Source organism: Heliangelus exortis, chromosome 1 (genome assembly GCF_036169615.1).
Source record: "Heliangelus exortis chromosome 1, bHelExo1.hap1, whole genome shotgun sequence".
In the NCBI taxonomy this organism is placed as follows: Eukaryota; Metazoa; Chordata; class Aves; order Apodiformes; family Trochilidae; genus Heliangelus; species Heliangelus exortis.
In genome coordinates, this window is record NC_092422.1 from 66008548 (window position 1) to 66024263 (window position 15716).

Here is a 15716-nt window from a genome sequence, read left to right on the forward strand (position 1 = left end):
CTCACATTGCAGGGGGTTTTTTGTATGAACAATTATTTCTGGTCTGAAATTTCTGAAAAGGAATGAAATTGTCTCAACATATTTAACTTTTGAGAGAAAGCCTATTCTGAAAAAAAAAAACAAAACAAAAAAAACCTTTGGATTTTTCATCTTCATTTTCACATTTTGCTTTTTTTCCAACGTGTTGCCCTCTCTTTACAGCAAAACCCCATTTTTTTACTGCCTTCTTCACTTTGCCATTGATAAAGAACATACTCCTCCCCTACCAACACACACACACAAAAAAAAAATTAAAAGGTAATAGATATTCTCAGTCCATATCAGAAAGTCTTTATTGCAATTTTGCCCCAAAAGATATTCTGTTGTGTCTGGATCGTTCTACTAAGAAAGACAGTGTGGATTGTGTTCCTTTTATATGGGTGCCTAAGGAAAGAGAAGGTTCAAACACTGTGTAAGTCAACATCAGTATTTAGTTTAGTAGCCAAACAGCCTGCAATGCATACCTCCTGTCTCAGCTTCTGGTTTGAAACAATAATCACATTTGGAGGATCTCCAACAGCTGTGGCAGCCCCCCCAATATTCGTGAAGATTACTTCTGCAATCAGGACATGCCTAGGATCAAGATTAAGTACTTCACAGAGCCTGCAGTATAAAGAGAATAAAATTAACCTCTTATCCTATGACTAAATTACCTTCAATCTTAAAATTTATAAAATTTATAACATTTACAATATACAGTCATTCCACTGAAAAAATCCAGGACTTTAAACATGATATTTGTGTGTGTGCATTGTTAAAGTTTTAACTGTGCTACACGATGATAGTGTTGCAGTAATTACAGCAATATAAATATAAAAAAGATTTTTTTTTTTTACATTACTAATGCAATAAATAATGGCAATAAAAATGATGTATTTTTAAAAGCATTTCATTAAAAGTAATCAACTATTGCAAGAGTTGAACTACACAGAAAATAGCATTTCAAATTTTCAGCATCATACTACTTTTTAAACCCTGGTTCCCACACTGCACTGACCTATGGAAAACTACTCCAAGCAACCACAGGCTCTGCACTTAGCTCCAGTTGTTAACTTTCATGTGGGAAGCAGTGACAGAGGATTGTGCAAGCAACTTATTAGCCATGAATCATCTATTAGAGACTTCCACTTCCAGCCTACTTTTATCCAGTTTATTCCTACAATTCTCTTCCTCTAAAGCTTCGCCATGAGTATTTCTATTTGTAATGCAGTAAGAGCAGAAAAGGCACATTCCTTGTAATTAAAAAAAATCTCAGAATGCAGAATGTTTTTAGAAGGTTAAAAATACTTAACACTTCTTTAGTAAGATGCTTTTTTTAGTAAGAAGCATCTTAAAGTGTTCCAGCAAATACTAGGATTGACTCAGTAACCTCATGATCCATTTCAACACGGAGCCCACTTACACACAGTAATCTTCCTGTAGATTCCTTTAGTTCTCACAAACTGCATTTATGCACACATCCACACAGTCTGCTCGTTTCTGAGGTACATGTTCAAATTTAAACTTGGGCCAAAAGGCTGAAAGTTAAGGTGTCATCTAAGGACTTTGGAATAAGGAATGTCTCTTCTGTTCTTGGCTTCTTAAAATGTTGCTCTGGTGCGTATGAGTCAAGTCTACCCTTAAACTATTGCCCCCTCTGCCTACTACAGTGTGTGGGGAAGAGTGGGCAGTAAAAATGTTTTGTCAATATTGCTCTGATGGAGTGTCACATGTTTCCCTGAAGGAAGAGCTTCACTGTTCAGCCTAAGCCTATATTATTAAAAAACATATTTCAAAGAGAAAAAAGTGTATTGCACAAAAAAGTGTATTGCACAAAATCTTAACTTGATAAACTTACACTGCCATAAAAAGTGTCAATTTAAAACTCAGTAAAATCAGTCAAATCACATGTATGTTAACATATAACTACAATAAAAAATGTTACTTCCCCCACTGCATAAAATTAGGCAGTTAAAGGGTATTTTGTAGTACAACTGGACCACATTACAAGACCACAATTGGACTTGTAATTTTGTCTTCAGCACTCCTTGATTTCCAAATGTTACAAAGTACAACCTTAACTTAAGTGATTCTTTCTTTTTGACCAAATTAGTGATAGCTTGAAGAAAGAATGTGATGTACACTAGGAAGGGTTAAGCCCAACATATAAAGCCATCAGAATGTGTAATCTGTATGGCAGGATCAAACTTCTTCAATTTACTAACCCTAGCTATATTGTTGTCCATGTGAACAACTATTAGCCTTTTCCAGTTCCCAATAACAAATAATTTTGATAATAAGCTACCACTAAAAAGGACTAGTTATTAATTTCTTTTATAAGTTTACTCCAAAATTCAGAGAAACAAGTATCATGCTTGGTGCCTTATTAATGAAAAAATAAATCCTTATATTCATAGTCAATAGGATTTTCTGCAGGCTTTATCTCCATGGCAATGACACACAGTGCAATGTAGTGAAGCTGTAAGACAAGGGCTGAAGACAATGGCAGTAAGATAAAACCAAAAAAAATTACCCCCAGTATGAAGCATTTAGAAATAGGCAACCATTTCATTTTACCAGATGAGATGAAATCTTATCTTAGCTTTGACAGTGATTCAAATATAGATGCATTCCAATTTTCCCCTCCTTCAGCATTACAAACTCATTTAGTGTAAAGCTGAAGTTCTTAGTATACATGTAGTATAAAATCCTGTACTTAAAGACTGTCTACAAAGACAGATGCTCTCTCCTCACAAGGAGCCACATGAAGAAACAAGGGGCAACAAGTACAAGTTGCACTGGGAGAAGTTTCATCTAAAGAAAAGAAAAAAATTTTATGGTGAGAAAAATTAACTACTGGAAAAATCTCCCCTGGGACACTGTAGAGCCACCATCACTGGAGGCTTTCAAGATGTGACCACACAGGACAACCTAGGATATTCTATGCTTTTTTTGAAAATTGAATAAATGCTACGGTAGCTCTGCCTGTGAACTTCAAGTTCTTCAAGTTGCATGAATGTCTGGGTTTCAATTAGTGAAATCTAAAAAATTTGTGTTCTAGTGAATTCTACATAATCTGTAACACAGCTGAAGAAAACTCAGTGTCCAATAGTTCCAGGAGTGTTTACTGCTAGAGATGGAATTATTGATTGGAGTAAGACAAAGTGATGTCTCTAAAATCTAGTCGGACAGAAGACAAATGGTGCTTCCGCTCACCAGCTGTTACCCAATTTGGAATAAATTCCACTTGCAAAATTGGTTTTTACAGCTTTACATTACATCTTTAATTGGAAGCATATCTTAGTAGAATTTTGCATACTTTCATGTGATAATGACTGCAAGAATACATACGGGATCATTTTAAAAATCACTGGAACTTCTAGAAATTGAGCTGGATTAGTGAGGTTTGCCTGGCCAGACACAGGTTAAATTCAGGTTGAACAGTAATTTATACCCATATATTGATTGAATGTAGATGCAAATCACATTTTATTAATTTATAGAAATTTGAAATCATTAACATCACTGTTCTCTAATAAAAAAACCAAATATGCAATCTAAATTGTACAATTAACCTGTGGTGGTACCAACATCATAATCACCATTAGGAAGAAAATTCAGAGTCTCATATTTCAAAACGAAGATTTTAGTTGAAATCCTCGGAGTTTTTTGATCCATTTGTCACTAGTCTTAGAAAGGATAAGTTCTCTAAAACATAGATAACTATCTAAAATTTTATTCAAATATTAGTAACTAAGGGAGAAAGAAGTTTTAATTTGAAAATTCTCTCAGAGGAGGAAAAAATCATCTAATAGGCATCATTTGGTGTGATGTCATTGTAGTTCAGATATGGAGACAGACCAGAATAGTTACCTGCCAAGGCAGTACAACAACCTTCACATACGTGCTTGCTGTTAGCACAAAAGGAAAAAGTAACCAATCCTTTTGAAAATAGTTAGCTCTTTACCCTACTACAATAGGAGTATCTTGAGTTTTAATTTCTATTTTAAAAAAAACAGAAACAAAACTAACCAAACAAGCATTTTGCCCATATGTCTACTACTGATTGCCATAAAAAAAACCAAGTCCAAAACCATAACAATAAAGTACCTTATGGTTACCGGAGTAAAGAGCAGCATAGTGGTAACATTATCCAAAAATGCAGAAAGAATTGCAGCAATTAGGCACAGGAGCGTAATCATGGCCCACACCTTGCCTCTGGAGAATCGATAAGCCTAATATACAAAGAGAAACAAAATTAAGGGACTAGATCACTCCCGTTTAGCTTTCAAACATGATAGATAAAACAACTTCGTCAAAGAGGCAACAACAGCGAGCGTGGAGTGTTTCCTTCTCCATGCACGTCCAAACAGCACCTTGTCCAATGTTAATGAATTTATCAAGAAAACACTTTCTGATGGGCAAGCATTTCTACTGTGCAGAGGAAGAAACAAGTCTGAAGAAATGCTGTACTCTGCTACTAGTAGTGAAGGGGGCCTGTGGCAGGAGCAGGGCTGAGCTCCCAACCTTCAGGTGAATTAATGTAGTTCAGACCTCCCAGCCCCTCCACACACTGGGACATCTTCTCCATCCTCAGAGCAGCACTGCCAGGGCTTCACAGTCTGAGTATCTATGTAGGCAAGAGTTATGTCTATCCATGTGTTGTTTAGGGGTTCTGTGCTCAAATCAGTCTTCCTTGCCACTTGGGTTTACTGTCTTTTCACCTTGCTCAAGAAAATTACATTTGCAGCAGGTGAAGGAGTCCCTCACCCAATCTATCAGAATTACCCTTTTCATGTAACCTTTGGTTCTGGTACTGTGCAAAAGGTCTGTGGCCATTTATCACATGTGATTGTAACGCTAATGATAGTTCCCAAACTTCCTCTCTCCCCACTGCCAGGCATAATACTGAAGAATTGAGTGGAATTACTCAGTTATATGTTGTCTACATGCTTGTGTAGCCTACTGGGGGCCTTTGCCTTTCTCCTCTAGAAACAGAATTGACTTAAAGGCTTCCTTTCATCCAAAGGCTTCCTTTCATCCCTAGGAGATTTTTTAAAACCACAAGTTGACCACAGTAATTTCTAATGTGACCTAAGAAAGGTTCTTCAAAGATAGTTTGCTGTAACATATCTAATTAAATACTAACTTGATTAACCAAGGAATAATTAAGAGTACCAAAACAAGCCTACCTTTACTGCACAGTAGTCAAAGAATCCAGTCTCTGAAAATATGGCCACCAACACCATCTACCAAAAGATGAAGAAAAAGAATAGCTTGCAACTGAATTATGACACAAAATCAAAGGGATGTAGTCTGTGATCCTAACAAAAGTCCTCATCTGACACAGCTCTGAGACTCTGATCACCTTCATTTTAGTGTTGCCGCTACAGCTCCCTGATATCTCCTGTTAATATATCATATGGTGAAGTTTAGTTTTCAGCATAAACAGCCTGTAAATGTCATACTAGTCTGGTTGAATTTTATTTTTAATGACTAAGTGGGCATCATATATACAGTATTCAATGTATCTCCCTTACATAATCAATCAAGAAAAGCCAGTAAGTGTTTTTGCCTTCTGCAGTAACTCTACAGAACACAGAAGACAGCATCTCAACAATAAGTTGAATTTTCTCACACTTAAAGAAGGTTTCATGTCCTTCCATCTTTGTTCCCAACGAATGTTTTACTTTCTTTTTCTGTGAGGTGGGAAGGCAGTGGGAAGCCACACCAGGAAATAAGAAAAGTTCAGAATGGCAAAAAATAATTGTAATTTTGTTTCTGTATATTGTACATTTTGTGAGAGAGTTCAATAGTGCTTGGACAAGTCTTTTTACTATAAATAACTCTTGGCAAAGTGATTAAAGTAGATTATAGTAAATATTACTATAATCTAATCAGATATTTCTCCTCCATTTCTAGTTTACTTTTTTTGGCTCCAAACATAGCACTAAGGCCAAGGAAACCACTTCTCCAGCAGAGTGCATTCAAGGAAGCATTTGAGTAAACAAAATTAAAAAGATAAGTGACAGTGATGGTATTTAGCACCTAAGGAAGCCTTTACATTTAGAAACATCAAGGGTGTTTTTACTATGTTATCAACACCATTTTATTAAAATGTTAAAAAAGGAATAAAAGCATTTTCAAAAGGCTCTTTCATAGATCCAATCCTCCCATTTTTTGAAAAATCCTAAGGCCCAAGTATTCATAATAACACATCTCAGTAAAGAAAAACTAATAAAAAAATTTAAAGGGAAACATCTCTATATTGACTGTTATAATTTCAGTAAATTTAGAGCAAAAGATACGTTTTAGTTACCATTCCAAACAGCAGTGCCAGTGTCTCATAATCAATCCACTCCACCACTTTGGCCATATCTGGCCTCTGCAATCAAAAAACACCATTACCTGTGAATGCCACAAAACATCTAACTTGTGATTAGCTATGGAGCATAAACTCCACTTAAATTGATGAACCATTGAAATAAGCCATGATGGAAATTATTAAATGTTCCTACAAGGTACACAAAAAGGACTCTTTCTAATTGTCTTTTTTACTGTTATTATTACTACTGTTATTACCATTATTACGAATTCAAAGAACTGCCATCCCAAGGTGGGTCACTATCAAAAGCCTACATTAGACTGTTGGTTTATCTAGCTGTTCCTTATGGCATCTTACAGAAATAAAACTTAACCAATTTGTATGGTACACCCCAGTTTCCTTTTTGGTAAGAGACCAAAAGCGTAACACTTTATCTGTGAACAAACTGGAAGGAATTTAAGGGAACATAGCCTTGATATAGTGATCAGTCATGAGAAAAACAGAAAATCAGCTGGAGTTTTCCCTAAATATCAACTAAGAGTAAGCAGGGGGGGTGGAGGTGAACAAAAGGTTTGGCATTTGCAAACATGAGGTATAATTATTTAGGTTAGTATAAGGCAATGTATTTTTATTTAGGTTTGCTTGGTAACTTAAAATTACTGAAAATAACAGTGTTCAAGCAACTCTGAATTAAGTTCAAAAAAGGCTGTACTCATCTTCCAGAAAATCTGAACAAAATAGCATCGACTGACTTTTTTCTACTCTTGTCTGTACTCTAAACTGGCTTTTTTTCCCCAGAATGCTTCCTCATCTCATTAGCTGCTCTACCAACTCACTTAAAAAAATACAGCTCTGTCATGTGCCCAATTACAACAGTGCAAACACTGAAAGTTATGACATCATACCCAGAAACAAAGTGAGCACTTAGTTTGATTACTTACCTCCCCAGTTTGATTACTTACCTCTCCAACAGTGGCCAAGGCAGCTATAGCTGCCAAAGAGCCCAACATTGCTGCCAGGGTCCTGTGAACGATCTGTAACAAAGGGTAAGAATTGACCAGAGACTCCTGTAAACATCTTGTTACTACTAAAAAGGAAGAGGTAAATAGATAAAAATTTCTGCCGTTGATTCTTTTCTGGGATTTTTTGGTTTTATTTTTTCTTTATTCCACTTCACCCTTCTTCAAAAGTACTTTATCTGAGAATTACTGATTACTTTGCAGCACTAGAGGATGTAATTTAAAATTTTTAAAAAGCCACACCTGTTCACAACCCTACTTGGAATTCTCAGATCTGATTTCAAGGCAGAGAAGGGACTTCAGCACCAATTTCTTATACCCATCAACAGGTGACTCAAGAAGAAAAGCAGCTGATAGTGAATAGTGAGCACAAAGCCAAGGCCTTTTGGTTTCCCTCCACAACCCACAGGAAGAAGACATGCCCAGGAGGTGAGCCACCTCCTTCTTCATAGGTGATCATATATCTATAATGTCTACAAAGCAATTCCCAAACAAACAGCTCAGACCTGTGTAGATGAATTCTACACGTACACAAAGATATCAGACTTCAAGTTTCCAGGTCCAGTTTGTTGTCTGGGGGCCAGGTAGACCTGCCAAGCCTGTGCTTCTGCTTTCTGTCTTGCTCTTTCATAAAGTTTTTTGCTTTTTTTTTACATCAGCATTTTCTCTACAAAGTTTGGCTTCAAGAAAGCCATGTACTTCAGCTAGAACCTGTTGGACATCTTGGCCACTGTCTACTCAACTCCTCAAAACCTACTTTTACCAGTGTATAGACTACTCAAGACCTTGACAGAGCTTCTCTTTCACCTCTGTTGTTTCTTTAACATACGAGCCATGTATCTGAAAATAAGATCCAATCTTTGACCACAACACAGATATTAATTTTGCACTGCAACAATTACTATAGTACACAAACTTTTTCCCTATCTATGTATCTAATGACTAAAATGCACTTAAAATTCTCAAGGAGAAAGTGTAAAAGCAAGCATGCCCTAAAAATGTGCTTTTTCTTCCTACTGCTTATTTATAGCTATTTAATTCACCATGTCTGGAAGATCATAGATTGTGTAAAATAACTCAGTTAAAGTAAAAATGTAATTAATTAAAATCACACTGCAAAAGATCAAATCTAATTAATAGCATTTACTATTAATGTCTTTAAATATTATTCAGACACAGAATTATTTCTGAGAAAGAAATAAGGTAGTCCAGAAATACAGAAATATTTCATTTGCTGCAAGTTTCATAAGGATCTTGCTGTTTAAAAACAGTAGAATGGGAGCATTTCAAGGCAACAGTCAAAAGAAAAATCTCTCTCATTTTCCTATGTTTTTCTTCAAAAGGCACTGGAGAATAACCTATTCATAGTAATGAAGCAGGAGATCAGAGCAAGGTTTTTGTCTTAATGGCCCAAAAGTACATAGCACAGACTAGAGCTCCCACAGAAATGTGTGTGCTATAAGCCACACTTTCATATTTGATTTCCAGGTTCAGAGCACTGGTGAGAGGGTGCACTAATTGGACCTTCCAGTTCTCTCCAAATGATCAGACACTGGAATGGACTGCCCGAGGAAGTGGTGGAGTCACCATCCCTGGAGGTGTTTAAGGAAAGCCTGGATGTGGCACTTAGTGTCATGGTATAGCTGATATGGTGGGGTTAGGTTGGACTCGGTGACCTCAGAGGTCCTGCCCAGTGATTTTGTGATTCTGTGAAGCAGAGAAAGGGAAAGAGATCAGCTTCTTGCCAGGACAAAATAACATCCAGGGGAACCTGCTGGGGAATCCTCAGCTGTCCTCAGACTGGAGACTTTCTCCTCATCTAATCACCACCCACGTTAGACAGCTCTTTTGAAGTTCTTAGATAGATATCTTGGGTTTTCCTGAGATTTAATGAGGTTTCAATTTTTTGCATTGTTCCCTTTGCATATTTCTACATAACTATTTTTTGCTGCCACCACTGCATACTTAACTGCATACATTGGATTGTGATTCTGTGATTGACAGCATCTTCAATTTTCAAGAGTTTGCTGTCACCTATAGGTGGAATTTCCTTTAATTTCTGCAGAAAGATGGGAAATAATGCTGTACGAATGCAGTTATGTCTGTTCCCTCAGCCTAGTGATTTTTCAAGAAAGATACTCAAAAGTATATCCTGAAGAACAGCCAGACTATTCAGATGCAAAGCTCTATGACAAAATACTTGCCAAATATAGAACTCTTCAAGCAGAAGCCATACAGTAACATAAATCTTGAAAGCACACATATGTAGACTCTAAGACATGTAACTATTCAAATGTTGAGATTTGAGGAGGATTACATAATTTTCTTTTCACATAAAGCAAACCCCAAACAATTAACATATTTGTAAAGACTTTTTTTTAAATCTTACAAATGCAGAAATTAAGTGATATAGGTTATCAACCATGACACTCTTTGAACCACTAGTTCCATCTAGTGCACATTTGGAGGACATTATATCAGGTAAAATTCCATTCTTATTCTTTTGGAAAACAGCAGAGATGTGATCCAAACCCTCACAAAGACTGGGAGGAGAATGAAAATCGTTTAAGGGTTAATCTCAGAGTGTATCCATACACAAAAGCTCAGGTATAGAATTGAGGGAGGTCAGAAAGAAATTAACACAGAGATTAAGCACCAAGAAAGCTGAGAGATTTGGTGAACTTTTGACACTGAAGACATATTGAAAGATGAACTGCAAAATTATCAGTACTCATCTGATCCTTCTCATGCTTAAGAAAGTGCAAAGCTTTGTGAATTCTCTGGTAAACAAAGGTGATTACAAGGAAGGAGCCCGAATACATGATGCGTTTCATTTTGTGAACCTGTGCTTCAATAGGAATTGCCTATAGGATCACAAATTTGGGTTGGCTGAATCAGTTTCATTGGGTAGAATTCTAATTTTACAAGCTAGGAATGGAAGCAGAAGGAAATAATGGTCCAAAAGTTACTTCAGTAGCAAGGGCACCTGAACTCAGGTAGGGAGCCCAGGGCTACAGCCCTAAATCCTGCTCACTGCAGCCACTCTAAGGAGACAACTGGTGTCAAAGAGAACTGGTTGCAACTTCCTAAAACCACTGAGAGATTTATTTCTGGATCTGCTCTCTTGTACCTAAATACCTCCTCAGATTCTCCCAAACCTTGCTGGTTCTTCTTATTCTATCGAAGCCACATGCCATAGTGCCTATTTTGTTCTTTCATCTCACGATAGAATTCCCACATTTCAGTGAATCAGTCATTTCTATCATGTTCTGTATTATGCACTTATTTTAAGAGTTCCTTGCCTCGTTTCCTGGAAAGTTTTCTTAAAAAAAAAAACAAAAAACAAAAAAGGCAGTGGTCATTGAGAAAAAAAAAAAAAAAGGCAAAGGATGTTGCTTGCCTTGTACAAGAGGACAGTTATCTCAATACAAACTGCTACTAAAAACAGTGCAGTCCCCATTTCACCCTTTACAATGTATGATGCCACCATAGAGCTCCCTGATACAGGGTATCACTAGACTGAGAGCTGAAAAGATTTCAAAAAAACCAAATGGATATTTTCAGAGTTTTATATAAGTAATGAAAAGACCCAAAACAGAAGTAACGGAGGCTATTAAAAATTGCATGTGCTGAATGCAGCATCACAGGGTTATGGTATAAGGTCAGTTTATAATGAGCAATATATCTAAAAGTGCATTGGAGTGTTTGCACAGTGCTCATCAAATCTTTTGGTAGACTACAACAACAACATTATAAAAATTATTCAAAATTCAAAACATTTTCTCTTCTGCAATGCTCCAGGAGGTAAAAGGAAATTATTTAGAAGCTAATTGCATGTATAGCTAATAGACCTGTATGCTATTTCAGAGCATACATTTGCCAGCAGAAATCCAGAGAATTCATATTTCCAAAACGTGCTTCTTAAGATATTTGATAAACGACACATCACAGAATACATACCCAATGGTTTTGGTTGGAAGGGACCTTAGCACTCATCCAGTTCCAAACCCCACTAGACACCTCCCACCAGACCAGGTTGCTCAAAGCCCCATCCAACCTGGTCTTGAACACTGCCAGGGAGGGGGCAGCCACAGCTTCCCTGTGCAGCCTGTGTCAGTGTCTCACCACCTTCACAGAAGAGAAATTCTTCGTGGTGTTCAATGTAAATCAACCCTCTTTCAGGCAGATTTTAAAACTGTTCTCCCTCATCTTAACCACTACCTGACCTTGTAAAAAGTACCTCTTCAGCTTTTCTCTAAGCCCCCTCATGCGCTGAAAGGCCACTACAAGTTCTCCCCAGAGCCTTAACTTCTCCAGACTGAACAACTCCAGCATCACACCAAACATTTTGTTTCCTCAAGTCCCTCTTAATAAATGATAAATGGCATTTCAAATATGACTGTGACTTTATTGTAAAGCTTCAAAAGCTTCTCAATTCATTTTTTATGAAGCCTATTGCATTAAAATACTTCTTTTACTGAGAAATTAATTTTCATTTGATCGACTGTCAGCATTGCAGCATTTCAACAGGAAGAAGTTATTCCCAGTGCTATATCCACATATTGGTTTTACACATTTTTCCACCTGCCTCCTGAGTAGCTGAGACCTTCCCTATAAAATCAACAGCCAAATTCCTCTTAGCCTTTATAAAGGTTCTAGTTCAGTTCTTTATTCTCAGGACACAGGGAGGGAGAAAAGAGAAGTAAAATTTGCTGTAGGATAGGGTTTTTTCTGACTAGGTTTTATATCTATTCCTTTTTATGTTTTAATAAGGGCTTCTTGGGTTAAAAGAAGATATACCCTCAGCAGCAGAAGTTTTCAAAGACAAAGAGTTTATTTTTCCTAAAGATAATTAAGGCAGTATTAGCCTGACGGTCTCTGGAAATGTGTTTATCAGCCAGAGCCTCTGGTGGAGATTATCTTACCCTTTGCTGTTACATACTTTATACTTTTGGTGGTCTGCATTGCCCTGGTTTATTCCAGTTATTTTAACAGGATGCAGACAAAGATGCAGTCTTTCACATTACATGTTTGATCTACTAACAGTACGGAAAATTAATAGTGAGGTCAACTTGCAGAAAAATAATGGTAATTTAGCTAATGAATTCAGGTAATTTTTTCTACTTCAGTCAAGAAAAATAACTGAAAATCTGGGTATACATTAAAAAACAACAAAGGTCAAAAAGAGCCTTTCAGTACTTAGAACTCTGCCCCGCAGCAGATCCACTTCAAAGTTGAATTCTCAGTTCATGAGAATGTGATTTTTTTCTGTCATATTGCACCATTTGGACAGAAAGCAAGCCGATAGTCCAGAAATACAGCATTTAGTCAGGTCCAGATGAGCTCAGGGCAGTGGAAAAGCAAGGTCAGTGGAGCCAGCCATATTTATTTGTTTTTTCATGCCTACTTATATTAAAGAGGCCAAATAACACCAGTTAGTGAAGGCATAGCCACCCCCTCAGGTGGTGACTCCAGTTTATGTGTTACCTTCTCATCCCTCTCCCCTTGGTTTGCTCCCTAGATGAGCTCTACAGAAGGAGTTCTGCAGCTTCTTCAGCTGCAGGGCACTCTCCCTAGCACGTGGGATACATGTGGGATGTGTATCAACAGCTAATGCAAAATGAATTATACCAGAAAATTAATTGCCTTAGAATTTCTATACATAACAGCAGCAAGTAAATTCTGCAGGGGTTTTAATGAAGCAAAAGGGAGTTGTTTGGCATTGTTTAGAAAGTGTGACTTACACTGATGCAGTATTTAGGGGTGGAGACTAAAGTAGCTCTTGAGGCAAGCACATGGGTTACAGCTGCTGAAAGATGAACCCCAAGTGACTACAAGCACCACAAAAATCAGTGGCAGCAAGAACAGCTATTTATATTTTCATCTGCAGATTAGGTCGCTGTAGCTGTTCTATATACTGAGCCATGCAAATAATAAAAAAAGGTTTTACACTAGGTTAAATTTTTAGGAAAATCTCATTCGTTACATTAAATCAAACTATGTCAAAATCAGATCACTGTGTTTAAGTATTCCTCATGTGGAAAAAATGAAAATAAAAAACCTGTACCAACAGCTTACTCATTTTTTCAAGAATTTAGTAGTAATTTGGTTTTATAGTACAAACACATGTATGAAATATGTGCCCAAGATCAGTTAAGAGCACAGACTGGAGTGGTCTGGGGTCTTGAAAACATGAACCACACATTAAGTACTAACATGCATTCTTATCAATTGTACAATTAATAGCTGATCCTTTTACCTCTGTGAAAATAACCTTCCATATACATTCATTTCTATTCTATATACACATATTTTCTTTTTACAGAGAAAATTCCCAATCCTAAAAGGTTTTTTAGATAGAAACATTAGATTCTATAGCTAACTGTGTGACTCCTGGAGAACAGCTACATGATCCCAAGGTAAGAAAGCATCCACATTCTGCTGCAATATCCATTTTCACCTAGATATTGTGCCAAATTACTTGTTCTTATTCAAAGTCTATGGAGAAAGTCATTGTATACACAACCCTGCTTTAGGGAAAGACATAAAAGGCAGCAATTTACCACTTTCTAATGCAGTGTTTCAAAATACAAGATGCACTACCTAAGATAATTATCTTAAATAGCAGGTGATTAAAAGTAATACTATATGGTACCCAAGGCAAGTTAATACAAGGTGGGATATCTTCAGGGTTTTGTCTAGGAAAGAGAGCTCTGAACTACCCTGATTCATTGACTACATAAGGTTCCACCATCTGACATGAATGCTTTCTATACAGAAAACACAATGCATAGAAGGGGAGAGACAAAGAGAGAGAGAGACTTAAGCACATCAATTTTTCTGAGAATAAGTTAACAGATTAACTCATTCCCTTCATCTCTGTGGAACATCTGTAAGTCAGCACCGGATTCTGCATTTATATTCATCACTCCATAGCTTTATCAAAAGCTTGGAATGATCTGGTTTTTTCACTGTTTATGAGATTTTATCCTCAGCTACATCACCATTTGCTGTTTGTAGAGAAAGCTGGAGGAGCTAAAGCTTCATGCTGATACAGAACATTGAGTTAACTGGTTTAAAGTAGCTCTCAAATGATGTAAAGATAAGCATACCCTTACTGTGTGAGATGAGCAAGACTACTGAAAATCTTAGATTTTCATGCCTTGCAGAAGAGTGTAGAGTCAGGATGGAAGGAGGGAAACAGCATTTGTACAGATGCTGGCCTGAGGACCCAGAAGAGGGTTTGTTCCTATATGATGAGGGTCGAAATGGCTGCTTCTAAACTGAGTCTGGTTTTGAGAAAACCTCCCAGCTCAGAATGAGGGTTAAAAATGTATAGCATCATACCTAGTAAATATTTATATCAGGTTCATACAGAGGAGTCTGTAATATCCATATCATTACAGTAATAAGTGGATATTTTCCAGCCTCTGATGTCTGAAAATTAATTTTATACACCTGTGGGAAACACCAGTAGGAGAAAGTCCAGTAACATCTGATATTTTGAGAGCTCTGCAGAACCAAACTTTAAAAGTTAGTTCTTTTATTTGCTATGAATTTGGGGGTTGTCTTAATGTTCAATTGGAAAGAGACACCCAGGGATGAATGAGCTGATGTACTCTAAATCAGGGCCTTGAGTCAGGACAGAAAAATAAGGTGGAGCCCTATGGAAATACAGAATGATTTCTGTGCTATGGTGTCTCAATCCTGTAATATTTTAGCTATGAAAAAAAATGTATTTGCTATGTGAATAAAGTAGAGAGAGTTGATCACAAGCCAGCAAAGGACTAATGTCTCTATCTAGAAGATGATAAACCAGCCCACTACTATGGGCTGAAATGACCAAAGCCACTGTATTATCAGCAGGCTGGCCTGGCAACAGGTTAATAGCATTTTGCAAAGGTCAATCCAGTCCTCCAGCACCTACCTCAGGAGACTTCTCTGCTTCCTCCCATTCTGTGTGCCTTAATACCTTTCCAAATGCACACCCTCTTTTCTCTGTCCTAAAAGCATCACTCATGGAGACAGCAAGAGCCCCATTATATCTGCAGTGTCCAAATGTTTTCTGAAACTGAAGAAGATGCCACCACAGTTTTTCCCCAGTTACCTCTAAATACCCAAGATTAACAAGATTGTGAGTTTCTAGCAAAGAAATTAAATTGAACAAATCACAGAATCAAAGACCAACCTGCTTTACTTACCCTGCCTAACCCTTTGCCAGCTTACTTTTAACAGCAGAATGATACAACCATACAGAATTACAGCCATGTACTGTGAACAGCAGTATAGCAAACTGCAGCACTCACATTACCTTTACAGGGAGCTCTAGCCAGCAGATCCTCTGGAGAGTCTTT

General features: G+C 37.1%; 2 protein-coding genes across 2 annotated transcripts in view; one reads left to right on the plus strand and one right to left on the minus strand.

Moving 5' to 3' along the window:
* OCA2 (OCA2 melanosomal transmembrane protein) overlaps positions 1–15716 on the minus strand; it is a 190400-nt gene that overhangs the window by 97142 nt on the left and 77542 nt on the right. Inside the window, exons 11-15 of the mRNA XM_071746616.1 lie at positions 7306–7377; positions 6338–6403; positions 5211–5267; positions 4129–4253; positions 504–642 (exon numbers count right to left, since the gene is read on the minus strand). Coding sequence (XP_071602717.1) covers positions 504–642; positions 4129–4253; positions 5211–5267; positions 6338–6403; positions 7306–7377 — 459 coding nt within the window. The remainder of the gene's footprint in view (positions 1–503; positions 643–4128; positions 4254–5210; positions 5268–6337; positions 6404–7305; positions 7378–15716) is intronic.
* LOC139797453 (magnesium transporter NIPA2-like) overlaps positions 1–15716 on the plus strand; it is a 286983-nt gene that overhangs the window by 1283 nt on the left and 269984 nt on the right. The window lies entirely within an intron of this gene.